Source organism: Calonectris borealis, chromosome 4 (assembly GCF_964195595.1).
Source record: "Calonectris borealis chromosome 4, bCalBor7.hap1.2, whole genome shotgun sequence".
Taxonomy (NCBI): Eukaryota; Metazoa; Chordata; class Aves; order Procellariiformes; family Procellariidae; genus Calonectris; species Calonectris borealis.
The window spans coordinates 46,994,009-47,019,775 of record NC_134315.1 but is presented as its reverse complement, the minus strand read 5'-3'; the positions used below and the strand labels follow the sequence as shown (position 1 = coordinate 47,019,775).

The window sequence follows — 25,767 nt, the reverse complement described above, 5'->3', positions numbered from 1 at the left end:
CTTCTAAATAGTGATTACTGTATTAACAATTGAAAGTGTGAAAATGTAGTGATATAGATGTCCTTGCATCCCTCTAGTACAGCCCAAGCTCTGTAAGTCCTGATTTTATTTCTTTCTGGATGCAGTGACATTGGAATTGGCCAGTCTCAGGATGACAGCATTGTGGGACTGAGGCAAACGAAGCACATTCCTCCTGCTTTACCTGTCAGTGGAACCCTGTCATCCAGTAATCCCGATCTACTGCAGTCTCATCACCGCATCTTAGACTTCAATACTACTCCAGGTAAGGATCCTGTTTCGTTGTTCTACTTGACCTTATAATTTCCTTTCATTGATCTCTTCTTTTTTTTTTTTTTCTGGACTTCCAGAGTCTGAAGATGCATGTGAGTTTGTATTAACTATACGCTGTCACCCACAGGTTAATGCATTAAGATTTATTACATTTGCTCCAATATACTTTACCCAAATGTATTAGATGTCTATTTTTCAAGTATGTTGTATACAGAGAACCTCTTACTGATTGAATACTCTTGGCCAGTGAAAGCTTACTTGCTTGGTATTTTATAATTTGCTCTGATAGATCAGTCTTTACAAGACCACAGTATTTTCAAATAGCACACTAGATCATTAGCGTACAGTAAAGCGAAAGGCATTGGACGGGGACACAGGACACGTGTCTCAGTCTCCTAATGAACAGACTTACATAATCTTGTACTACATCTGTAAGGGACAGAGTTTCAAAGTTCGCTGGGTGTCACCCTGCGCTACAGCTGTATGCCGAATTCCTTGTATATAAAGTGATTTAAAATCCCATTCTGAAATAGATAAAAAATGAACACATTTAGCAGAGAGGAGCAAAGCATGGGGGCGAGTGAGGGAGAAAAAGGGGGAGAATATGAGAAACTTGAGAGCCTTATCTTATGAGAAAGGTTTAGCTGGAGCTCCTGGCGGGGTTGGGATTTGGGCTCTTATCTGGCTGCAGGAAGGTTCTTAGCGGAAAACCTTCTCTGAGTTAAGTATCCAAATGTTTGCTGTTAAAACATCCCTGCTGGAGGAGGAATGGTGATGGTAGCTGTGCAGACACTTGGTTATTTCAGTCTAATCTTTAGAGTATTTCTCAAAAGTAGAATTGAAAATTCAGTGCCCTCCTAAGCCTGAGGGATTTCAAACCTTACGTAAAGGGATGGTGCTTAAACATCAGCCTACATACTGGCCAAGTTGGTGCAATCATTGTACTTGAAGCTGTGATACTGAGCATCACTTCATCTCAGGTTTTTTAGGGCTAGAGAAGACTACAAGAAGGTGGCGTGTGATTTTTGTTCCAGTGTCTAAGATTGCTCCTGGGAAGATTGGTATTTTTTTTTATTTTATCTAATGACTAGTGTCCAATGCTTTGAAGATATTCTTTCTCAATAAGAGCGTAACTTTTCATCAGCACTTTATCTATAAATGGGTGAAGATTCCATACTCCAGCTTCCCATTTACTTAGACCAGACGGTTCTAGGTAATTAATGTGCCCCTAATGCCCAGCACAGCGACTGGCTAACTTCCAGAGCTGTGGGCACTGTCTCACACAGCTCAAACTAACTCCATTAATTGAGAAGGAAAGCCATTACAGCTCTGAAGATCCTTCAATCACAGATGGAGTTCAGAGAAGTTTGATAAATGAATAATATTCTACTGTTTGCCTTTTGCTGTGAGGAAAGGAGATAAATAATGATGTAATGCTATTGCTTCAGCATTATAGCAGCTTTTCCATTATCTTTATAGAAAATGTATTAAGTAATTAGTGCTTTCTCATTTAAAAAAAAAGCTCTTTTTTTTTTTTTTCTTCCCCTTAAACTTTGCCTAAATGTCCACACATTGAATATTTTTTAAGTAATTTGCAGGTAGAATTTTCCCTGTTGTGGGAAGGAGGGGAAAGGAGGACTGAAATAAAAAACATATACCTTATAGGCTTTAGGAATGGTTACATTGTAGATAGAAGAGTTGAATTATACCTCTATATACTTTAAGACCTGGAAAAAATTAAAGCCTGCAATTTTAATTTCTTTTATTGCCTTGGATTAAATTAAAGATGGAGATGGAGGCAGCTTGCAAGAAATTGAATGCACTGGAGAAGAAAGAGAAAAGTGGTAGAGCAGCCATCCTTTGAGGCTTTGGGGAATATCCCTCAGGACAGAAAATAAAACAACTTGCTGTTTTGGAAGGGTAGTCTTTGAGGAGAAAATGAGAACAGCTTGAAATCCGCAAGGGGTCATTTTAGTTTCTCTTCTGATTTGCTCAGGCTTTTTCAAATATACTTTTTAAGGTTTATTTTTAAATGTTCAAATAGTCAATAGCACTTTGATTTCTCTTCTCTCGTGCTGTCTTTGCTAGTCGATTGGAAGTCAAAATAATGTAGTAATGATGAGCTGCCAGTCACTGGTACTTTTTTTTCCCCCCACACAAGCTTTCCAAGGGACTAGATTCCTATCATATAGCATTGCATTCTTCAGCCTGCCACTCCAGTTTCCTTTTTTAAAAGGAGTGAAGGGGGGTGGTTACAATTCTCTTCAAGTGCTGTTTTCTTTAAAAATTATTGTGCTGAATTACTTGCTACCATTGCTGTAGCTGTAATCATTTCAATTGCTGGCAGACTTCTCTGTATTCGGTGTAGTGCTTTTGCTCCCAGCTCTGATAGGTATGCAGCCTGAGAAACTGGATGGTAAAATACAGTGCAAAGATGATATTTTTCTATTTGCTGTTCTCTGCATTTATGGACTTCAGTGATCCAGCACAGCAGGTTATTTTCTCCTTGCACAAAACACTTGTTTCTTGGGAACGTTAAGTGAGTTCCCGCCTTGGTATTGTTTACAGTAGCTTCCCATCTTCGTGCCATTTCTGTGAGCGGCAAGTATTTCTGTAACAGCAAGAGGCAACAAGGTCTAGAGGGCGGTCTGGTTTTTAATAACGTCTCTGAAAGGCTGTGTCTTTGGCATCTGTCTTCCTCAAAAATGTAGAAATTATTTCAGGCACTGCTCTGCATCCCTCCTCAACTAATTACTGAAGGAAGATGGGTCAATATATAGTTGGTGATAAGAGGCAAAATTGGCTGCTAGTTATAAGGTATTTGTACATTTGACTCAAGTACTTAGAAAGGGCTAAAAATTGGCCTGTAGTGATACCTGTTATGTGTAACTGATGATGTAATCACTCAATTCTAATGTCTTTCAGTATTAGTGCTTCTCAAGCTGCAAAAATACAACTGTGAGCTTAAAAGTTATGGGCTTAGTTGCATGAAATTTGTAAACTAATATATTTAAGCCTAAACAGTCTTTGTGACATGTAAATCAACTCATATCAGAGAGATTTATCTTAATGCTTTCCAAATGATTATTTTGGAGACATGCAGCAGCAGTGGGAAGATGTTAATTTTTGTTCTTTTGTCACAAAATTTCTGTTGCTGAATAGATCTTTCTGTAGTAACTTGAATACATGTTATGCACATTCAGGTCTTGTCAAAAAAGATTGTGGTTATATCAAAGTGAATGTTTTCATCTGGCAGCTGTTTTTTCAGTGTTTTTTTTAAATAATGATCATTTTTTGGCTGTAGATTCAGAAGGCTTTTTATTATTATCTATTTTCTTGTTCATATGACCTTTATGATAAAAAAAAAAAGAAAATAAATTTTTTTAAAACATATTCATTAAAGAAAGAATAATGACTAGATGTCATGCCACACAAAACTAGAAAAGATTATTCGTCACAGAGGAAAGAAATTAAATTAATTGAAAGTACTTGTCAGTTAAAAATACCTTTTGTTAAAAAAATCCAGTGGTGGATAGCGGTACAATTTTAGCTCTTTTGTTTGTTTGTTTTAATAATACAATGATGACAATCAAACTTCAGTTGATTAATGGGTCTAGATTTCAATACATTAATGGAAATATATATAGTTTATGGAAATACCAAATTCAACATTTGGAGTTAGGCTGGTAATTTTCCAAATTTCCTGAAAACAGCCTCCTTGTAGGTGTTCACTGTAAGTTTTCTGTCATCAGTCACTTGAAACAATAATATATTTAGAACTCGAATATTTGGGAAGTGTTTTTCTATGTCTGGCTGCCTTAGTTCTTAAATACTAAAACATTGGCACAGAGAAATAAAGAGCAAGTTTTCAGTCTGCTACTTACACGTTTATTACTATGATTTAAATTTATCAAGGATAGAGTATTTTTGATAATTAAGTACTTGGATGCATTAATATTACTGCAGTTTATTTGTGCATACATGCATGCTGGCCATTATACATGCATATTCCTAGCTACTTATATGTACCTGCCTTCCCTTTGTGTGTGGCACTATGGTTGAGTGTCAGACTTAGGTAAATGAGTCTATTTCCTTAAGAACATCCTTAGGAAGATTGACACTCCTATCACCTAATTTGCTTAAACTTCTTAAATGTCAGTGTATAGGGTAGTGTTGTTGAGTGTCCTTGATTTTTTCTCAGACTTAAATGGAATTTACCAGGACTCAACACCTGTGAAAATCAGACTGCTCATTAGTTTATCTGTCCAAACTTTGGAAGCGTTAACATATTTTTGTGGCTTGCCGCGTTGATAGCCTAACTAACTTCTTTTCCTGGTTATTAATAGAAATAGTCTTTCATTACCCACCCCCCATGCCCCCACCCCCCAAAAAAAAACCAAAAAACAACCAAAACAAAACCCCAGCTGTTTTATAAGGAGAGAGGTGAAGTAATGATTCTGAAGTAAAAACTGATAGCACTAGTAATTAGAGTCAATGTAACTGATATTGTTACTTGTTCTTATACCATTGTTTTTTTTTTCTTTACTAAATTGCATACCTGTTATGTAATTTTTTTTCCAGACTTACCAGATCAAGTTCTGAGGGTTTTCAAGGCAGATCAGCAAAGTCGCTACATCATGATTAGTAAGGACACAACAGCAAAAGAAGTGGTCATCCAGGCTATCAGGGAATTTGCTCTCACTGCAACTCCTGATGCATATTCACTATGTGAAGTCTCTGTCACACCTGAGGGCGTAATCAAGCAAAGGAGGCTTCCTGATCAGTTATCCAAGCTTGCTGACAGGATACAGCTGAGTGGCAGGTGAGATTGGAGACTGTGAGCTAGAGCTGACGATGCCAGTTTATTAAGTCAAAATCCCGTTAATAGGGGCATTGTTTAATTATTAATGTTCTGTTTCTTTACAAGAAATTACTCCTTATGCAATTTCTAATTAATATCTAGGCCTGGTGAAATTCAATTTATTCTACGATTCCAACTGGGTCATTACTTTCACCAGTATTTGAGTATATTGTATCTAGTGTCTTTTTGAATTTTGTTTTTACAGGTATTACCTGAAGAACAACATGGAAACAGAAACTCTTTGTTCAGATGAAGATGCTCAAGAGTTACTAAGGGAAAGTCAAATTTCCCTACTACAGCTCAGTACTGTTGAGGTGGCTACCCAACTCTCCATGAGAAACTTTGAGCTATTCCGTAATATTGAACCCACGGAATACATAGATGACTTGTTTAAACTCAAATCAAAAACAGGTTGCATTAATCTAAAAAAGTTTGAAGAGGTGATAAATCAAGAAACATTCTGGGTGGCTTCTGAGATTCTAAGAGAAACCAACCAGCTGAAAAGGATGAAGATCATTAAGCATTTCATTAAGATAGCACTACACTGCAGGGAATGCAAGAACTTCAACTCAATGTTTGCCATCATTAGGTATTGCCCCTTAATAATTTTACTTCTAAGTATAAAGCAAAGTCTTGCTTATGTCAGTCTAAAAAAATGTATTTAACAGAGTAAACCAATTCGTGCTGCTAACGTCAACGCTTGGCAATCCAATAAGGAGGGCATTTTCCAATCTGAACTTGACATTGAAACGTTTACTGAGATATTATTTGGAATGCTACTGTTATGTACTTACTGCTCAAGACAGTGAGGCAAGAGTCAATTGGTGAACATGGCACTAGAGAAGCTACGGCACTTATTTAAAAACAAAGAGCAAAAAAACCAGCAGTTACATGAAGAAAAATTATAACGCTATCATAAATGAACGGGTTAATTTCCCAAAGGGAGCTCAATATTTTATACATAGTTCCCAATATCTTGAATTCATTGAGCCATGATATGTTGCCTTTGGTTTTCTTTGTATCAGCAGTTTCTTGGATGGAACTCTGATAATAGCAGACTACGATGCCCTATATTAAGATGTAAATAAAGATCTTTGGATAAGAATAAAAAAAGCACTGAAAATTTCGAACAGAAACCTTTCTTAGTTTTGGAATGAAAAGAAGGAGAGGAAACTAATGTGTGTGTTTATACACTTTTTTAAAAACATCTAAAACATTTCCTTTAGAGTCTCCAAGTTAAGCAGAAAGAACCTAACAAAAAAAAGAATCCTTAAATATTGTCTCTTATGAAAAAGCTTGAGTAAGTTGCATTAAAATGACAATTTTATCACTGTCTCTGGCAAAAGCTTTTTTTCTAAAGATCGTTGGTTTTGAATACCATTTAATCAAATGTGGCAAGTTCCAAAGTCAAGGTTCTATGCTGTTAATCAGTCAGCATCTCTGAGAGATTTAGCTCAGCTATTTCAGCTGATCTCAATGAGAAATAAAAGCAGCCTGCCTGCTAGCAAACTTGAGGGAAGGAAAGATTCTAGATACCAAACTTTCCCAGAGGTAGAAGTGAATAGCAAGACAGGCAATGCCATTAAGGGAAAAAAAGGTAATCTGGAAATAAGTGGTGATCCTGAGGTACTCCTAGATTATGATATTGTTATCAAATTCAGACACTGTTCCAAAGTATTAAGTACAAATACATACTCTCTATAAGGTTTAATTACTCATCCAAGTGTAACTTTTATCTGTTTATGGTTACATTGTGCAGATGTATCCAGTTTTTATAGCTTTTATAAACATGATCTTAAGTGTTCTGTAATACATGCTGGCAAAAGGAAGTTTTCATTTTCTGTTACTTTATTGACATTGTTGTGCTACGCTATTCTGGCTGTATGATATTTCTCCCAAACAAATTTTAACATGGTCTTTTCTAGGATTTTTTGTTTCTTTCTATTGTTCTTGAACTTTTTTGCACTTTCTTTGTTTGTTTCAAGTGGCCTGAATTTGGCACCAGTTGCAAGGCTCCGAACTACTTGGGAAAAGCTTCCAAGCAAGTATGAAAAACTGTTTCAAGATCTACAGGACTTGTTTGATCCATCTAGGAATATGGCAAAGTATCGTAATGTCCTTAACAGCCAAAACCTACAGCCCCCCATTATCCCCCTGTTTCCTGTTATCAAAAAAGACCTTACATTCCTTCATGAAGGTAAAAGCAGAAGTACGTCATCTTTTACCAGCCTAGGAAAACTAACTTTGCTAGCTAATGACTGATGTTGTTAATTGCTGATTATAGGAAATGATTCAAAAGTGGAGGGCTTGGTCAATTTTGAGAAGCTGAGAATGATTGCGAAGGAGATACGCCATGTTGGTCGCATGGCGTCTGTGAACATGGATCCTGCTTTAATGTTTAGAACGAGGTAAGTGTGTTGTATTAGGCAGAGCTTTTCCTAGCTGAGAGAAGGCTAGGTGTCAGCAAGAGGTGCTTTTCAAGTGCCCCTTGTCGTATTGGAGCAGTATGAGTTTTTTGTTTGTTGTTAACAATTTACCAAAATTATGTGGTGATCTAAAACTGGAAAAATCATTACATTTTGTGTCTATCAATATATATCAAAATGTTTTATGTTATTCCTTAGCTGCCAGTTACTTCATAAAAATGAGATTCCATCAGTGGGAGGGAGGGGGAGATACTGTCTTGAACACATATGTATTAGTCTGTCTGAAACGTTGATGTGTGCCAGCCTTATCGTTTTGATTTAGTAGAAGTGGGAATGTATCTGAAACAGCGTCAGCTAGTAGTGTTGGAAAACATGGAGTGAATGCTCTTTGGCTTCATGTTAGACCAGCTTATTGCATACTCTTTTTCTTAATTTGAGCTAGAAGAGTTTGTAGTATCTGACTATCCCTGAGTCAAGGCTCTTTTTAATGTTTGTGGGCTTCCAGAACTGCTTGTCCTGAGGTCTGGTCTTTTTCTTTCTGAGCTTGTGATCTTTCTCTGTCTCTTCTTAAACCCATGCTTTACTCTTCCTGGCTCTCACTTGCAGGAAGAAGAAATGGAGGAGTTTGGGGTAAGTGGTTGGAGACAACGCACACAGACATTCATTCTTCCCTTACCATTTGCATTGTTTCCTACTTGCTATCTTTAATTTTCTGGTGCTTTGACATTTTTTTTCTTTTGTTAACCCTTTTTACTGACAATACATTTTAATCCAGGAATGCTTTTGCTTTTGAGGTTAAAACACAAAAGTTGTAAATTATTTATAAGTAGTTGTAGATAGGAGTGGGGTGTTCTTCTCCCCCACCTCCAATTTAAATTGCCAAAGGAAGTTACTTTCAGTAAAAGAGAAATTATAAAATGGCAAGGTTGCAACAGCTGAAAATAGCTGTTAACTTTCTTATGCCTAATAAGCACTTATCACAATCAAATACAAAAGTTAAAACTTACAGTATCTGCTAAACTAACTTATTTTCATATTACAATTCAGCCATCATTTTCACTCTTAACAATTCAGGAACAATCAATCCATAGCTTTCATATAGACATACATACATTGAAATGTGCATGACATTTCATCACGAACTAGCTGATCATTTTATGTAGCAAAAAGCTGTCTTCAACGTAGCAAGTTAGAAGGAAGTTCTATTCTGTAAAACTCAGCTGTACATTTTGTATACGGTCTGATTTATAAAGTATTTAGAGAGTTTTCAAAATGCCTTCTGTATATGTATTTAAATTTGAACCTCAGCTATGGTCTTCTGTCAGCATTGCCTTACTGCATGAGCTTTTCCTAATGCTCCGATCTTCTCAGTAGCTGGCTTATGTGAGAGAGCTAGCTTGAATGCTTTTCTAGATGTGTGAAGTGATATTGCCTAGTTGGAGCAGAATAGGTTAAAATATTTGTGTAATTAAAATAGTGCCTGTAACCAAGTAAAAAGATTTCTTGACCCTCATCTTTCTATCTGTTATAGCTGTTTGACTTACTGGAATGAGGCATGTAAGCTTTGACCGTAGACTGACATTCATGCAATCTTTTGCACGTTTCTCATTTATTAAGTGATACCATGTTGGACTAAGTCATACTTTTCCCCTCTTTCCTCCCCCTCCTTCCCCCGCTTCACTCCAGGTCTCTCAGCCAGGGCAGTACGAATGCAGCCGTGCTGGATGTCGCACAAACGGGGGGTCATAAAAAGCGGGTCCGTCGCAGCTCCTTCCTTAATGCTAAAAAACTGTATGAAGATGCTCAGATGGCACGGAAAGTAAAGCAGTATCTCTCAAACTTGGATCTGGAAATGGATGAAGAGAGCCTTCAGACGCTGTCTCTGCAGTGTGAGCCAGCCACCAACACATGTGAGCATCGTCATGTGTTACGGATTTCAAGGAAACTGTTATATATACCTCTGTTTCTTCTCCACGGAAGGAATTGGGAACAGTAACTAGACAATGAGGTGGAAGATGACGTGTCTAGTCATTTCCAAGTACTGAACATTTGTGGATCTTAAGGAAATCATCTTGCAGATTAGCAATATAGAGACATAGCATTTCTATAGGAGAGAAGGCTTTCAGATGATGTCGTGCTGAAGTGCACAAGGGTTCTTTAGCTTTGTCCGTACAAAGGGTGTAGAGGAGCCAAAAGTTTCTCTACAGTTCTGATGTACTCAGGCTATTGGTGTGAATAAGATTGGTCATCTTGGATATCTTGGCCGTGAGAGGGAAAAGGGGATTTCCTTATGTCCAGGTGTTTCAGAGACACCTGGAGGGCTGTACCTGGCTGCTGCAGTGGGGGATGTTATGCTGGATATCACTTTCATTTTGATTTGAGGGAATGCTGTATCTTATGCCCTTCCCTTCCTTCAGGGTAGCAAAAAATAGAAACTATATAACCGTTCTAAACCAGTTGTAGTTCTTATGATAGCCCAGTATAACTTCTGGTCATGTTTTTGATAACTATAACAATAGTCATTTATGAGAGTTTTATTTGAGAAAGAGAGTTAATGTCCTTTGCTAATGTACGTATTTTAAATGGAGTTAAATCTCCCCCTCTTTTCCTCTTCATCTTTTCTCTCTAAAGGTATCCTACTGCATTAATTGTACAAGTATTTGAGCACCTTGTAATTATTAATTGGAGGGCTTTGCACTGCTCAGATTAAAACTCCCGCAATATTTTTAGCTAGTAGTCATTCTGTGCTTTCTCCCATTTCTTGCAAAGTGCCGAAGAATACGGGAGACAAGCGATCTGGAAAATCTGAAACGTCACCGGTGGCTCCCCGGGCAGGCATCCAGCAGAAAGTGCAGCAGCAGCAGCAACATAAAGTAAACCAAGCATTGCAGGTCCCTGCTGTATCTCTTTATCCCTCTCGCAAGAAAGTGCCAGTCAAAGACCTCCCACCATTCGGTAAGTGGAACAATGAAGCGTTTAACACTCTGAAGTTTGTTTGCTTATGTCAGGGAGACATTTTTAATCAAATAAGATTCAGACATGTATTTTTGGTAGCGTTATATGCAGGTTATGCCAGTTCATGCAGTGTGTATGCATAATTCTCTTCTCTAGAAATGGAAAGAAGGAAATCTAGGAAAGCATCCTGTCAATTTAATCAGCATAAGTATTTACCTGTTACTAGCAGCTGGAAAGAATGAATGTTTCTATCTGCCCTGGAATCTTGGCTTAACTTTTCCAAAGGGACTAGTGAGTTGGAGTTTTTGAGTGACCCATCTGAGATGCCTCAGAAGTTTTGATGTTTTTTCAAAAGTTGAACATTTAATGTGAAATTCAGGCCTGCTCAAACTGATAGTCCTGTTAGAAATGTAGGCCTGAAGTTTCACCTTGAGAATTGTCCCTTTGGCTTCTACTCCCTCGTGCTTTTTTACTGTTGTTATTCAGTTGTTCCTGCCTGCATGTTGCTCAGAAAGATGCCGGACTATAGGAATTTCTTCTAATCTGATTTCCAAATCTGTGTCCCAGCATGTGTACATAACATATATGCATTATTAAAGAACTTCTTACGTATCACTTAAAGTACGGTAATATTCCTAATAAGTATATGTAGCATAAATGGCCCTTCCTATTGCATGATGGTAATGTCACAAGAGCTTAATTCTGATTTCACTTTTTATTAGTTTTACTTGTGCACTGCTTAGGCTGCTAGTGAAACAGAAACAGCAAAATGAGCAAGAAACAATTCAATATTCATCTAGTTCATGTTGATTTTACCATTAAATTTTAATCTTAGAAGGACTTTAAAGCACCATAGGCTGCGTTTTTGCTCGTCGTGGGAAAGTTTCCGAAAACTGATGAGGTTATGTTGGTGAAGCAGCTGTAAATTATTGATAGCAGCATTGTGATCCAACAGATCAAAGATAAATTCTGTAGAACGCTTGAAAATAACCTCTACCACAAACATGGGCAAAACTGTCAGAGCAGCTCTGTCTTCACTTTTAAGACTGTCCCAGGGTGAATTTTTGAGAGGAGGGGAAGAGAAAGGTGGATGCACGTTGCCTGAAAAAAGCAATTCTTGATGCCCTAGATCTTTACATCATACATCATCTTTAGGATGTTTTTACTCTTCAGTTTCCCAAAATAAGCTGGTGCAGAGATGGTTCTCAAAAATGAAAGGGAGAAAGGCAGCTGCAGTATGGCCTTGTTTTGTAAGCCTAATCTTATTAATCTTCTTTCCAGCTTTCTTTGACCTTCTAGGCTATCTGAATACAAAAAAAACAGGAGAACAGTTTCAATTATTACTATATAAACCTTCACTAACCAGTGAGATTTGTGTGTGTTTGTATTCAACATAATTTTAGTTCAAGTTTCTCAGTAACGATTACTATGCATATCCTTGATTTATATATTGTATAGGCAGTATTCTGCAACACCAAATCTGCATTATGTTTTCTGTGAGAAAGTATTTCTTTCAGGTGGCCAGAATGAAAGACTGGCTGCACTAATATGCAAATAAAGTGCTATATTTTAAACAGGAGTAGGTTTAAACAGTTTGCTTCATTTAACCTGGTGTCAGAAACTCACAAATATACAGGAAAAAAATTTAGTTTTTGTCTGCTTTATAAATGCATTGTGAAACAGAAAGATGTATTTATACTGGACTTTACGTCTGCCTACATTAATTCTTATTTACAGGCATTAACTCCCCGCAAGCTTTAAAGAAGATTCTTTCATTATCTGAAGAAGGAAGTTTGGATCGTCACAAGAAACAATCTGAAGACACAGTCTCAAGTGCATCTTCACAGCTGTCTTCTCCTCCCACTTCACCACAGAGCTCTCCCAGGAAAGGTATTAGATGTGCAATATTACTTATCCTGTTTCCTGAAGCTCATAGCCTTTGGAAACTTCTGAGAGAGAATTTGGACACGGGGATAAACTACTGCTGCTACTATTTCTGTCACATATGGTCAGCAAGAGGGCAGGAAGTGTAGTGCAGAGTGGGATACATGAAAGGATACCTGGGAACCTGATTTCAGGGACACCTGAAAGCCCTCTGGTTAGCAAAAGCCAGGAAAGATAGCCTGATCTGATACAGGATTTGATGCAGTAGGTCACTCTCATTGCAGCTGTTTCTGACAAAAATATTCCCATCATCAGTGTTTCCTGCCATGGAAGGATGTGCGGATTGAAACTTAAAATCTTTGTACAGCATTGAGCACATTAGCCTATTAGAGGAATTATTTGCTGTGTCATGCATCTGGATGGGATGTGACCTATGTATGACAGGGAGGCTTAAGATATTTTGGATTCAAATGACTAATACACAACGTTTTACTAGCAGCCTGATTATTCAGACAATGTATATGGATATTTGAGGAATGGTATTACACATTGGAGCTTTCTTGACTGAGTTCTTTTTAAGTGACTTCGTAGAGGTTTTTTTTTTAACGTGAATTTAAGACTTTAAAGGGATTTTTTTTTTTTAAGCCTGTTTGTTTTTTCATTGTACTTGTTCTAGTTATGAATTGACAAAACAGAGAACGGAGGCATTTTCCTGTAGCTTAAACAAAAAAAAAAAATCCCTTTGGAAGTATGATAGCCTAGTTGTGTTGCAGATAACGTCTAAGTTATTCTCTTTTCAGAATATCATGAAAGTTCAGTTTAACAGTTACATAATATAACATATGGTAAAATACATATATTGGGGTTGAGTCCCCATAATAGAAGTTCAGAATGTTAAAGGGATGAATGTGTTGGAGACTTCCCTATAGCAATAATTTTCCCTAAACTGCACAGGGATGGTATGGATTTGAAACTTACGTGAGTATCACTTTTTCTACTTTCTTATCAAATGGATAGCTAAGCCCTTTTCTTAACGTGGTAGGTGGCAGTGCTGATCAGTTGAGGCCTTATGGCTCCAGACTAATGGACCTAACCAGTTCCTCCTCTCCTCTTGGAAGCGAGAACAGTAACAAGAATAACAATTCACCAAGGACCTCTGGGATAGGTGGGGCTCATAGAAACAAAAGGGAAAAAAATAAGTCCAACTGGATGAGGAGAGATCTGAAAAGGGGAGAGATGAATATGGCAAGAAAGTACAAATGCCTATCCAAAATCGCTGTTGAAGTGATTACTGAGGTCAGATGGAGGAGCATGTTATGTAGAGACGACTTAGATTATCACCTCAAGTCCTTGTAAGCTATCATCATGATTTCTCCCAAATACTACATTAGCAAAGAGTGCATTTATATAAATACGGTCAGGCCTGTGCATTTCTTGAAACAGGAATTGGGATTCTGTACTTGGCTTATAGTGGGAAAAGTACTTTATTTTTGCAAAAAGCAAATTATAAACATGATTATAAATTTTAGAAAAAGCCACCTTGGTTTGATGGTGACATGAAGCTAATGGTATGTTCTTTCAGACAAAAATGGTATGTTCTTTCAGACAAAAATGGCAGCGCTAATGCCATGTTCTCAGCAAGTGAATTGGGATAGATGAGTTGAAGTCATCTTGACACTTACGAGTAGACTGAAAGCAAAAAATGAAAACTGCAGTTACTTGTGGATGTATGTTGTTTAATGATCTTTATCTTAGCTGGCAAGAGCAGTCAGCACAACTTTAATACTAAAACAAAAGTTGAATTTGCCTCTGTGACATGGTTTGCAGATTTTATCTCAGTCTGGCTGTCAATGCTACCTCCAAATTACAGTATAATTCTGGTAATATATGCTATTTGGAATGTAATTAGTTAGCCAAGTACCACAAAGAAAGCTTGAAAATCTGGCCCCCTCTCAGCCAAGATACGTAATAAGCAGTCAGCCCAGACATCTGGGCTTCATGTTGTATCTGCTGTTCATCTCTGAAGTGTAGCTTTGCGGAACAGAAAAACTGTGTGAGAGGGTATCTTGGATTACTTTAAGCAGTAATCTTGTCCAGGGCATCTCCTTCATTCCGATCTTGGAGATAGTGTTTGTGTACAGGCAGTTTTTTGAGAAGTGAGATTTCATAATGCGGGGATACAAGTGTGATGATGCATTTGAAAATAATTTGGGGGAGGAGGGCAGAGAAGAAGGAAGGTGAGCAGTTGCTTTCTAAATGAGCAGTGCATGTTCCCACAATCTTAAACCTTTTATTAAGAGACAGAATACACACTGTTACACAGTTCTGCTATGTATCTTTACCTTTTGCAGTGCTGCTTCTGTGTAAATGTAGTCGTAGTTTTGATTTACTATGGAAGCAGTATTGCTGGCTGCCTGGCAATAACTGAGCAGGCTTCTCAGAGAGTCTGATTAACGTGACGTTCCCTTTGCAGGCTATACTTTGGCTCCTAGCGGCACGGTGGATAACTTTTCAGATTCTGGTCACAGCGAAATTTCTTCCAGATCTAGTATTGTCAGCAATTCCTCTTTTGACTCTATGCCAGTCTCCCTGCATGATGAGAGGAGACAGAGACATTCTGTCAGCATCGTGGAGACAAATCTTGGTGTGGGAAGGATTGATAGAAGAATCGTGATTGAACCAGATCAATACAGCTTAGGGTAGGAATTTTATTTGTGCTTACTTACATTACACTTTCATATAGTGTGTATGTAGCATGTATATGTATATTTGATCACGTAACTTTCCCTGTATCTCTCTCAAACATTTTTTTCTCCCCTGCTCTTAAAAACTGCTATGTCAATGCTGCTTTTTGTGATAGTCCTCCATTTTCTGACAAGAAAAAGTTTTGCACTCCTGAGTGTGTGATGAGGTCTACAGCAGTTAGACTTTACCTCAGCAGACCTTATCATCTGAGCATTTAGTAGTGCTATAGATTATCCTTTTTATGGCAGACTAGTATCCTAGCCTGTTTTCTAGATGGGGAATTAACTGAATTAGATGAGAAACTATTCATACAATTATTCAGTGATCAAGCTGAGAACAGAAATAGCTAGTAATTTTCCAGTCTGTTTCATAGAAAAGTGCATATTTATCTAACTCAAAAATATTTTACCCCAAATATCTCTTGTAGTCAACAATAATTGGAAGCTAAAATTCACATTAGGCTGCTGGTTTTCTAGGTAGTTTTCTAGGTAATTAAATTCTGTAATGGTGCTGTGAGGAGTTCTCTAAATCTCTAGCAGTGAGCCTTGGTCTGAAAATAATTGGAGCTCTGGCTCCTATTTAGTCTCCACTTACTTTTCTGAGCTGTTAGTTGGATGCTTCGGTCCTCTGAATGGTTTCAGGGTTTTTAATCCTGCGGGGTCTGTGGATGGCAGGCCTGTTCCAAAACCAGTGTACTTACTCTTTGATCAGATGTCTTAAATATTTGGAAGGGCAGGGTTCCAGTCTGCATAGCAAGCTGCCCTGGAAGGACAAATCCCAGGAGCCTGGATGGCGGCTAAACAAAAGTGACACTTTGTCGGTTTTCTCTGCTGCTATGTAAGTGGTAGTGTCAGGCTTACTTAATCGCTGAAAGGCTATGGAGAACATACTTGCTCTACAAAGTAGCATGTGTTTCCAAAATTAAGGTTAAAATACATTCCCATTTGCAAGAAATGTTGAAAAGTTGGCTTTCAGAGTTTCCTAAGCAGAAAAAAAATCTGAAAAGCTGAAACCTAAACCTGAATATCAGCCATCTCCTGCTAAAACTCTGTTTCTAACTTTTGATCCTTTGCTTCGCATGGCCGGAAAAGCAGTAGAAACCCTATCTATCAGTCTGTTCCCCTTCATATAGGTCAATGTGGTTTGCCTTGTCTTAAAGAGCTGCTGCAAAGTTAAGATTTTACCTTTTGAAATGGGTCCACTGGAGTGTTAAAGTTTTGTCAGGATATCTCTCCAGTAACTCCCCCCCCCCCCCCCGCCCCGTTTTACTGAGGATGAGCCTGAAAGGGAAGTGTTCTATTCTCAGAATTGAATTAGTCGTTAATGCAAATAATACTTAATATAAATTGCATCAAAACCTTCAATCATAGAATCATAGAATGGTTTTGGTTGGAAGGGACCTTTTAAAGGTCATCTCGTCCAGCCCCCGCAATATGCTTTTCTCTTGACTGTTGAATTCTTCTTGTGTCTTGTAAATGATCTCCAATTCCAACGCTGGATTTTTTTTTTTTTCTTCCCCCCTCTTCAATGTGCACCTAGCTCATATGCACCACTGTCAGAGAGCAGAGGCCTGTATGCTGGAGCAACTGTGCTTTCTTCTCCTAGTACAGAAGAACTGTCACAGGATCAGGGGGACAGAGCTTCGCTCGATGCAGCTGACAGTGGCCGTGGTAGCTGGACTTCTTGTTCGAGTGGTTCTCATGACAACATACAAACCATACAGCACCAGAGAAGCTGGGAGACTCTGCCTTTTGGACATGCGCATTTCGATAGTTCAGGCGATGGGGCAGGACTGTGGGCCTCGGGCAGTCATGTGGACCAGCTGATGTTCCCCGATCATGGCACAAAGTATGGCAGGCAAAGTCAAGGTAGGGAAGGCCTTGATCAAGCACAGTCCAGAGCAAGCTGGGCATCCTCAACAGGCTACTGGGGAGAGGACTCGGAAGGTGATACAGGTACCATAAAGCGGAGGGGTGGGAAGGATGTTTCGATTGAAGCTGAAACCAGTAGCATAACATCTGTACCAGCAGAGGAGTCGAAGCCAGCTCCCGTGCCCACTCATATAGCAGTATCATCAAGTAGTACAAAGGGGCTTATTGGTAAGTTAAGTTTTGTTTACCATGAAATATTTTAGTTCCTTTGCTCGTGGTTCTTCGTATTGCTCTAAAACTGCATTTCTTCCGTTTGGTTTGATTTTTTTATTTTTAAAGCAAAACTGAGTATTTTGCAGTCTCTCTCAAATTTTCCCCTTTAACTGTGCATTTATTGCTAGGGAAAATATCGCTTATTGTTGATTCTCAGTTCTGGCAGTGCCTTTGTGTTTCAAGAGAGCCTGCCATACATCAAAAAAACTAGCTCAGCTGCTGGACAGTGTTTCGAGAGGTTGATGTATTTAGGTGTCTGTTCTGAAATGTGAATTTCTCTTCACAGTAAGGCTCCACATTCTATATTTAGATATCTTAATAAATGTGGCCTGATTTTTTTTTTTTAGAAGCTTTTTACTTTATACATCTGTATGACTTGTCTGATAATTGTGAATGTTCCTTACTTCTGAAAATGGGATCACTTTGTGCTTAAATACCAACTGAGATGTTTCTTTGGACTGCTGAAACTGAAGAGGTTCCTAAGAAATCTGAGCTGAAATGCATTTATAATCATTCAACAAAAAAAAGATCAGATAATATATAAATTAATATGAAGGTGTCTTTGGCAGTGCTTAACATTTTTCTCATACTGTTCTTTCTACGCATCCCAGTCCTTGGGCCATCCAAGACCTCTGCGTTTTTGCCTCTGTCATTCCTTTCATTCCCCTTCGCTTTGCCTTTCTTCAAGTTAATATGAAGAACTATTCAAAAGCCATTTTGCACTGACACAGCTGAAAAAGTCTGCCACATTGAGGTCATGATGAGACCACTGTGATAAACTGTTTTTCCATTTTCTGCCCAAGTATATTGCTTAGCAGTGGCCCATTGCCTCAAAGCTTGGGTGCAGATCTGAATCCCTGAACTATGAAGAGGAGGAACCTATTCAGTTCAGGGCTCCAGGTTCTGATTCATGCCGTGCTCTAATTTTACTCTTTGATGCCCTTGGTTTCCACCTTGGAACAAGCATGTCCAAGCTTACTTGTCAAGGCAGTGCTTTCCACTATATTTTTAGAGACTTCAGAGAACGTGAGAGAGAGATGAAAATTCAAGCCACACACTTCCATACATGTCAGTACTACTAACTAATTATCCTGCAAATGTAACTCTGCATATCATTGTGCAACAGAAGCCACTATTTTACATGGTTCTTTTGCACTGAATAGGCATTGATCTCTTGCAGTATTTCAATAGAAATTTTCTACGGAATTTCTTCTGCATCAGAGTTACTTTTCAGAAATCTTTGAATGAAATTTCTCAGAAACTTCTTCATGCCGCTTTGCTCAGTGAAAACAATTTCTCCAAGAAAAATACTTAGATTCTATTGGAAACTATTTTGTTTTGTTATAATACCAAGACTTTATTTTTAGTCTATAAAAACTCACATCCAAGTACCACCAATCCATTTTAAGCTTGTACTGCCCTTTCAGTCAATTCCATGCTGCATAATGCAGGGTGGTGATGTCATCACCACTTGTGCAAGAATATACAGTGTATGACAAGCTGTGGAGAGTAAATTGTCTGTGTCAGTGTTTTTTTCTGCTGTGTTTGCCTTTGTACTGTAAGTTAAGTGGTCATGTGTTAAAGGGCTAGACACAAAAATTGTTCAGTATCAAAGCCCCAGCTGACTTCTTTAAGTACATAACTCCAAAATAGTCATGCCTATCTGCTGTGTTTCCTGCAGATGCTTGAAATTCTTAATTGCTGTTTCCTCCCTTGAAGTTCTCTGCAAGAGAGAACTTCTAAGTATGCCCAGAGTTAAGCCTTGTTCAGGTAAACAGTTGCACCTCAATGAGATCCACAAACTGGGTGGTGGTCTTTCCACCTCCTATATAAAATCATATTCAATCATTGTTCTCACAGGCATACTTTCAAGTTTTAATTTTGCAGATAATACAACTGTAAGAGCAGTGGGCAGTAATGCATACAGAAAGCATGAAGATGAAGCCCACTTCTCTTCCTTACCTTTTGGAATTGTAGTTTATGTCTCATTAAGTAGTAAGATTTGTAGGGAGAAATAATGTATCAGGTGCTTTTTCCCACCCCCGCAAGATACTAAAAACAAAAGAGATGAGCTCTTAGGTACAAAGCCCATCTTCAGGATTAAGAAAGATAGTCGTGCTTTTGGGGAGATGCCAGTATTCCTGATGGTTGCCACTTGTGTGGACTCTTGTCTTTCACGTTACTTTGATCAGTGTACGTTTTATTCCATACAATTGATGGAACAGCTTCAGTTGCTAAGTTTGAACAAATTCCCCATGTAATTTGGTGAATTTTATTAGAGTAATGCTTCACTACTGGAAGAATAGCTATGTCCTGTGTAGGTAGTATATTCTATACTTTCTTGCATGGTTTATTTTTCAAGACCTTATTGTCTACTGTATGGTAGTTAACTTTTATCCTTCAGATTTTCTCCTCCTGGGATGTTGAGTTCATTGATGTTTATTTAACTTTCACTGTTTATTTTCCTTTGAGCAGTTTTCCTCTTACTATCTCTTATAATAATCTGTTGCTTTTCCTGCAGCACGAAAAGAGGGTCGATATCGGGAACCACCTCCAACTCCTCCTGGTTATGTAGGAATACCTATTGCTGAGTTTGCAGAAGGTGGTTCCCATCCAACCAGAAAGCCTCCAGATTACAACATAGCGCTTCAGAGGTCTAGAATGGTGGCACGGACATGTGAGACACATGGGACATCAACTCCGCAGCAGCAGTCGCATGGCCTTTCAACTAGCAGGCCTGTGAACAAACCTCAGTGGCATAAACCAAATGAGTCAGATCCACGTCTTGCTCACTATCCGTCTCAAGGGTTTTCCACAGAGGAAGATGGTAAATTTCTAATTGTTAGATTTTGAGTGTGCTGCATGCAAAAACGGTCAATGCTTTCACAGAAACAAAGCAAATTAGGCAAATGTGTTCTGCCATAGAAATTCTTGCCATAATTTGAGCTCTCTTCCATCTTTCAAAATTTGCTATTTGTTAACTTTTTGGAAGGGGAGGAATTCAGTTCATCCTAAATATAATTTAAAATTTGGAATGTAGGTCCACCTGAATCTTGGACAACCAAGCAGTTGGCTTAGACAGCTTCTCTGGAGGTGCCTGTGTTGACCAGGTACAGCCCTAGCTGCCATGAAAGTTTCCAGCATACCTAATGTTTGGCACTAACCATGTATTTAATAGTCGAAAAAGTACCCTGGTCTATAGAATACCTGCCCGTCCGCCCCATAGAGCATCGTTGGTCAGGTTTATTTGGATAGTCACTCACATTCTACCTGAAACTCTGGACACCGAGTCTTCCACTGTGGACGCTGGGTCTTCCACACCAACTGCTTCGCATAACGAGCCCACTCCTCTTTTGCTACCTCGCTTGCCCAAGCGTGTCTGTGTCTTTATGCTTTAGCTCAGCTATAATGACAGCTGTTTTTCTATGGACTGCAAGTGTAGCTGAATTGCATCTTTAGGGCTAGCTCAAAATTTAGGGAGGGCAGTGCCCAAATCACACGTTTGAGTGCTTTGTTCTGCTTAATGATAGAAAGGCTAACTTTCCCCTTCCCTCCCTAGCTGCTTAGTTAATAAGGTTTTATGTGCAGGATGAACTCTGCAGTTGAACATGATAGAAAAAAATGAGGTCTACCTTAATCAAATTGCCTCAAAATTTAAGAATTACCCTGACAGAGAATTTTAATTGTTTCTACCAATGAGGACTAAAGCTGCACTCAATTTTTGTGCGATTTAATTTAAATAAATCACAGATATATTCAGGGAAAAATGTAAGATGGCTTTATGAAGTTATTGGATATGTAGGAGTAGCTGTTGTTTTCCTCAGGCTGAGGAACTGCACCTAGCTCAGCTGTAGCAATTGTCTTACTTTCTTTGAGAACAAAATTACAAAGGAATACTTCTCATGAGACCTGAAATGTACAGATATTTAGATTGTTTTGAAATATATACCTAATACAACAAAATGGAAAACACATGAGCACAGTACAGGTTGTTTCATTCGGTAGCAGTCTTGTTCTATATGAACTAAATTCTATTTTCCCCTATCCTATTGTGTTTGCAGAAGATGAACAAGTCTCTGCTGTCTAAGACTTGGGGCTTTTCTGGATCCAGAGTGAGCCACCTTAAAGGAGAGCACAAGAAGACGTCCCTAGAATAGGCGCCTTGGAACTATAGTTAAAGGATGGTGGACCTATTTGCCTCCTTCCCTGCCTTAAAGCAGCATGGGGCTTCTTCCTCCGCCCCTCCCCCTTCTGTCCCCTCTCCCCTTGCATGTGAAATACTGTGAAGAAATCGCCCTGGCACTTTTCAAACTGTGTTGCTTGAAATGCACAGTGCAGCAATCTCCAAGCTACCACTGTCGCTGTCTGCCACATCACACAGTATCATTCCAAATTCCAAGATCATCACATCGGGATGATTAACTCTGGCTGCACTTCCCAATGCCTGGAAGGGTTTTTTTAAATCTTCCTTTTAGATTTTAATCGCAATCCTAGCACTTAGTCTCATTGGGATAATGAGATAAGCTAGCTGTCAAATTACATTTGGCCTTTAACCTACAAAGAGAAAAACGCATTGAAATCCTTCAAGGAGGCAGTGCTTATTTGCTTGTTTACAATGCCTTTGTTACGATTTTGTATGTTTGCGTTTCGGAGATCAAATACTGCATCTGCATAGTAATTACAGTATTATTTCATACCTGTAAGTAGGGTTGCCAGCCTGAGCTCCTGGAAAGAATATTGCTACCACGTGGCTGAGCAGGGCAGAAGGGAAGGCAGAAGTTACGGGACGCAGCCTTTCCATGACCGTCTCGCTTCACTCTTAATATGCCCCACCCTGGAATCTTCAAAAGTTTGTAAATGGTAGCGTTAATGGCATCCCCAGCCATTAATGGCATCCTCAGCCGGGTCTAGTGTAAATGCAGAAATGCGCGCTTGCAGCTGGCCGGTGATGAAAGAGGACACTGTGTGTCTCACACCTGTGCCTTGCAGAATACAGGATGGCATACGAAAAAAGAAAGTGTCCCATTCTAATGAGACAGACGGCAACCCCACCTTTAAGTTATATATTATTTTTATTTTTTTTTTTTTTTACTATATAGTAGTTATATTAAAAGAAAAATTAACTGGATAACATTGCAGTGAAGGCAAGTTGGGATGTCACAGCTCGTGTCAGCTGTTAACACTGATCTAATAACCTCCATCTACGGACTTTGGCATTAGGGGATAAACGAGCCTTTAAGTAATGAAAAATAACACGTTTAGATTTGCCAGCCTTTGCAATGCAGAAATAGTCACAACTGTTAATGGCTTCATGGAACACTGCATGTGTAGAGAAGGCCAATGTGTAGCAACCACCTGCTCACAGCTGCTATTAACCCTGTAATGACTGAAATGACCCTCCCCTCTATTTTTGTGTTGTTTTTGCACAGACTCCGGAGAAGTGAAGGCTGCCAATCCGAGTAGTACTCAAATGTGAGGAACTGCTGGTCTTGGATTTTTTTTTTTCCATTGAACTCAGCTGATCATATTGATCAGTAGATAAACGTAAATAGCTTCAACTTTTAAAGATCAAATTGCAGTGTTTTTTCACTGTATCAAACAAATGTCAGTGCTTTATTTAATTCTCTCTCCTGTAATCATAGCTTTTGTGTATTCGCTTATATATCACATTGTCAATTATGCATTTGTAATTTTACATGTAATATGCATTATTTGCCAGTTTTATTCTCAAGGCTATGGACCTCATGTGCATATAGAAATACAAAATCCTAGCTCTATCACAAGTTGCACAAATGTTATATAAGCATTAAGTAATTGTAGACCATAGGACTGCTAATCTCAGTTCGCTCTGTGATGTCAAGTGCAGAATGTACAATTAACTGGTGATTTCCTCATACTTTTGATACTACTTGTACCTGTATGTCTTTTAGAAAGACATTGGTGGAGTCTGTATCCCTTTTGTATTTTTAATACAATAATTGTACATATTGGTTATATTTTTGTTGAAAATGGTAGAAATGTACTATGTTTATGCTTCTACATCCAGTTTGTATGAAGCTGGAAAATAAATAAATATAACATTAATGAAGTCCATATTGATTCTTATGCATTTTACATGTTCCACATACTTGAACAAATTTATGAAAAAATTTTACTTCTCTGTGTATTAATATTAAAGGGACATTGCCAAGTGATGTGGGCAAACCATTGGTGTGGAGTTTTTCTTAATATACAGTTGTGTTGCTGATAATTTTTTAAAAGTCTGGTGCGTGTACTGCTGAATGAGAATGACTGGTGTTGTGTGTCCTCAGCAGAAACATTTGAGATGCCGAAAAAGAAGTTCCTGTAGGTGTGGTCTTAGGTATATATAGCATGTAAACAGTTTTAAAGGAAGGATTGTGTTGAGTTGATACTCTGTTTGGTGTAAAAATAAGGACTGCATGTTTTAACATTTGGGTAGGGAAAAGTATGGAAAGTGATCCATTTGAGTTTTTATCAAAGAAGGTATTTCAAGTAATAAAGCAATAGCATCCCCAGTAATAAAAGTTGATGTTAATTCAATGTCAAATCTGTAGATTTTTTTCCAGATGTTAGATTCTCTCATTATTTTCAGTAGTATGCAGAAGACTGGGTTAAAATGTCATTGCTAAAGCCATTATCAGCTATATCCCATTTAGCTTGAAAATGTTTGACAAGCATTGTTTCCAAATCTAAAATTCGTTCATTGGAAAGAGAAGCAATGAAGTGCTCTGTATGGATTTAATTCTTCCTACTGTAACTCTAGAAATATTCTACACTTAAAATACAATCATAAGCAAGTTAAAAATTATTGAAAATACAGGACTCATGTAAACATTCTCTTTTTATCACTAGAATCTCTAGACCGTAAGGAAAGAATTTATGGAGACGACTAGATTTGTATGGTGTGCGTGTGGGTGGAACTAATCTCTGCTAGTCTGTGGCTAGTACTTGTTGGGTATATTTCAACAAGATGCAGAACTACCGTTGATTCTGACATTAGTAGAATGAAAGCACATTTTTACATATCTTGCCTGCAAATTCGTCTTTTGGTAATACTAGAGGTACATTGTTAGGGAAATAATTCCTCTTAAGGACTTGTGAGGTATGTGAACTGTTTGCACGCTTGTCATTTTTTTTCTATATGCTTGGTATAGTGTTGAATTAGGGAGCATTCCCTATCCTCCTGTTTATGCTTCCCTTCTGTAATTAATACTGTTAGAACACATTATGCAGAGATATCCTTGACACTCGTCATCAAATACACATAGCTTAATTCATTGTGGATTGGGAGATAAAGAACACTTAACACAGCAACCCATTCAGTAGAAGTCAAGGCCTTGCTTACGACTTACGACTTCAGTAGAAGTACGACTTCTTACGAAACAGGTTTGGTAGTTGTTCTGGTACGTACAATATGAATGTTGCACTTACTGTGTGGATGCAGCGTGATGCAGACAAGTAAACTACTGATTGCTGGGTTTTAGTATTGCATTAACAAAAATCACACCAAACACTGAAATCTAAGGAAAATTTTCCTGTCTGCAGTAATATCATTCAATTATCTGTACTCTCATAACTTTTTTTACTGAAACTCACTGAGGCAGAGCAGACTACTTTTTTATGCAGTACATTACACACTGAATCAGCCATAAAAGTCTTAAAAGCTGAGGTATTGAAGGTACTGCTTTAATGGATTAACCTTGGTCATCTTGAGAAGCATGCATGTTTTACATCTAGAAATCTGTGACTAAAATATTTGGCCCACCTAAAGTGGGGAACAGTGTTGCTACTTTAAAACAAACGAACAATTTGCTTCAAAACTAGTGGGAAATGCAGTAAAGTTCCAGACTTCTGTCTCACATGGATTGTACAATAGTTGAGACAAAATCAACTTTGGGGAATGCAAGTAGTGATTTAATTGCAAGTAATTAATACCTATGTATTGGTATGTGACAAAACATCAAAAACACTTTTGTGGACAAAGCTTAGCTAGCAGCAACAGCCTGTCTAACATTCATTAAATAACACAGATCTATTGAGGAAAATATGAACATTGTTAAAATCACTCTGAAAATTTGACCCACTCAGGAGAAAGCAACCATCTGAGATGATTTAGTCACCTATCCCTAGGCCATCCTTTAAGTAAGCTTTACAGTCTTGCGTCTAAAAATGGCATGCTTTGAGAGAAGGCTGGGAGTGAAAGTAGGTTTATTACTCACCTAAGAGTTTGTTTTCCACACTCCGTTTTCCACACCACTGAAAATGTGGTAAATGAAAATTTTTAGTTTTTACTAGAATACAAAAATATTTAAAGGTCTATCTTGCTTATATGAAGTGACTATTTAGGAATGAGTAGATATGCCCCAGTACCAGAATATTAGCTATTCTTCAAATTGATAAATTGACATAATTGTATCACAGGAACAAGGCAGGAAGCTAT

The 25,767-nt window shown here is 38.2% G+C and overlaps 1 protein-coding gene across 8 annotated transcripts in view; it reads left to right on the top strand.

Moving 5' to 3' along the window:
• Nucleotides 1-23,390, top strand: part of RAPGEF2 (Rap guanine nucleotide exchange factor 2) — a 186,803-nt gene extending 163,413 nt beyond the window's left edge. For 3 of the 8 annotated variants that reach the window (XM_075149409.1, XM_075149407.1, XM_075149410.1), the window contains 13 exons: nucleotides 126-283; nucleotides 4,873-5,113; nucleotides 5,358-5,741; nucleotides 7,138-7,349; nucleotides 7,437-7,560; nucleotides 8,185-8,208; nucleotides 9,265-9,488; nucleotides 10,348-10,533; nucleotides 12,271-12,423; nucleotides 14,891-15,116; nucleotides 16,702-17,261; nucleotides 19,828-20,133; nucleotides 21,368-23,390. In XM_075149409.1, coding sequence (XP_075005510.1) covers nucleotides 126-283; nucleotides 4,873-5,113; nucleotides 5,358-5,741; nucleotides 7,138-7,349; nucleotides 7,437-7,560; nucleotides 8,185-8,208; nucleotides 9,265-9,488; nucleotides 10,348-10,533; nucleotides 12,271-12,423; nucleotides 14,891-15,116; nucleotides 16,702-17,261; nucleotides 19,828-20,133; nucleotides 21,368-21,393 — 2,824 coding nt within the window. In that variant the 3' untranslated portion in view covers nucleotides 21,394-23,390. Of the gene's footprint in view, nucleotides 1-125; nucleotides 284-4,872; nucleotides 5,114-5,357; nucleotides 5,742-7,137; nucleotides 7,350-7,436; nucleotides 7,561-8,184; nucleotides 8,209-9,264; nucleotides 9,489-10,347; nucleotides 10,534-12,270; nucleotides 12,424-13,459; nucleotides 13,583-14,890; nucleotides 15,117-16,701; nucleotides 17,262-19,827; nucleotides 20,134-21,367 lie in introns of all 8 variants that reach the window. The other 5 variants (XM_075149406.1, XM_075149404.1, XM_075149411.1 and 2 more) reach the window with 4 other exon arrangements.
• Nucleotides 23,391-25,767: the final 2,377 nt, after the last annotated feature.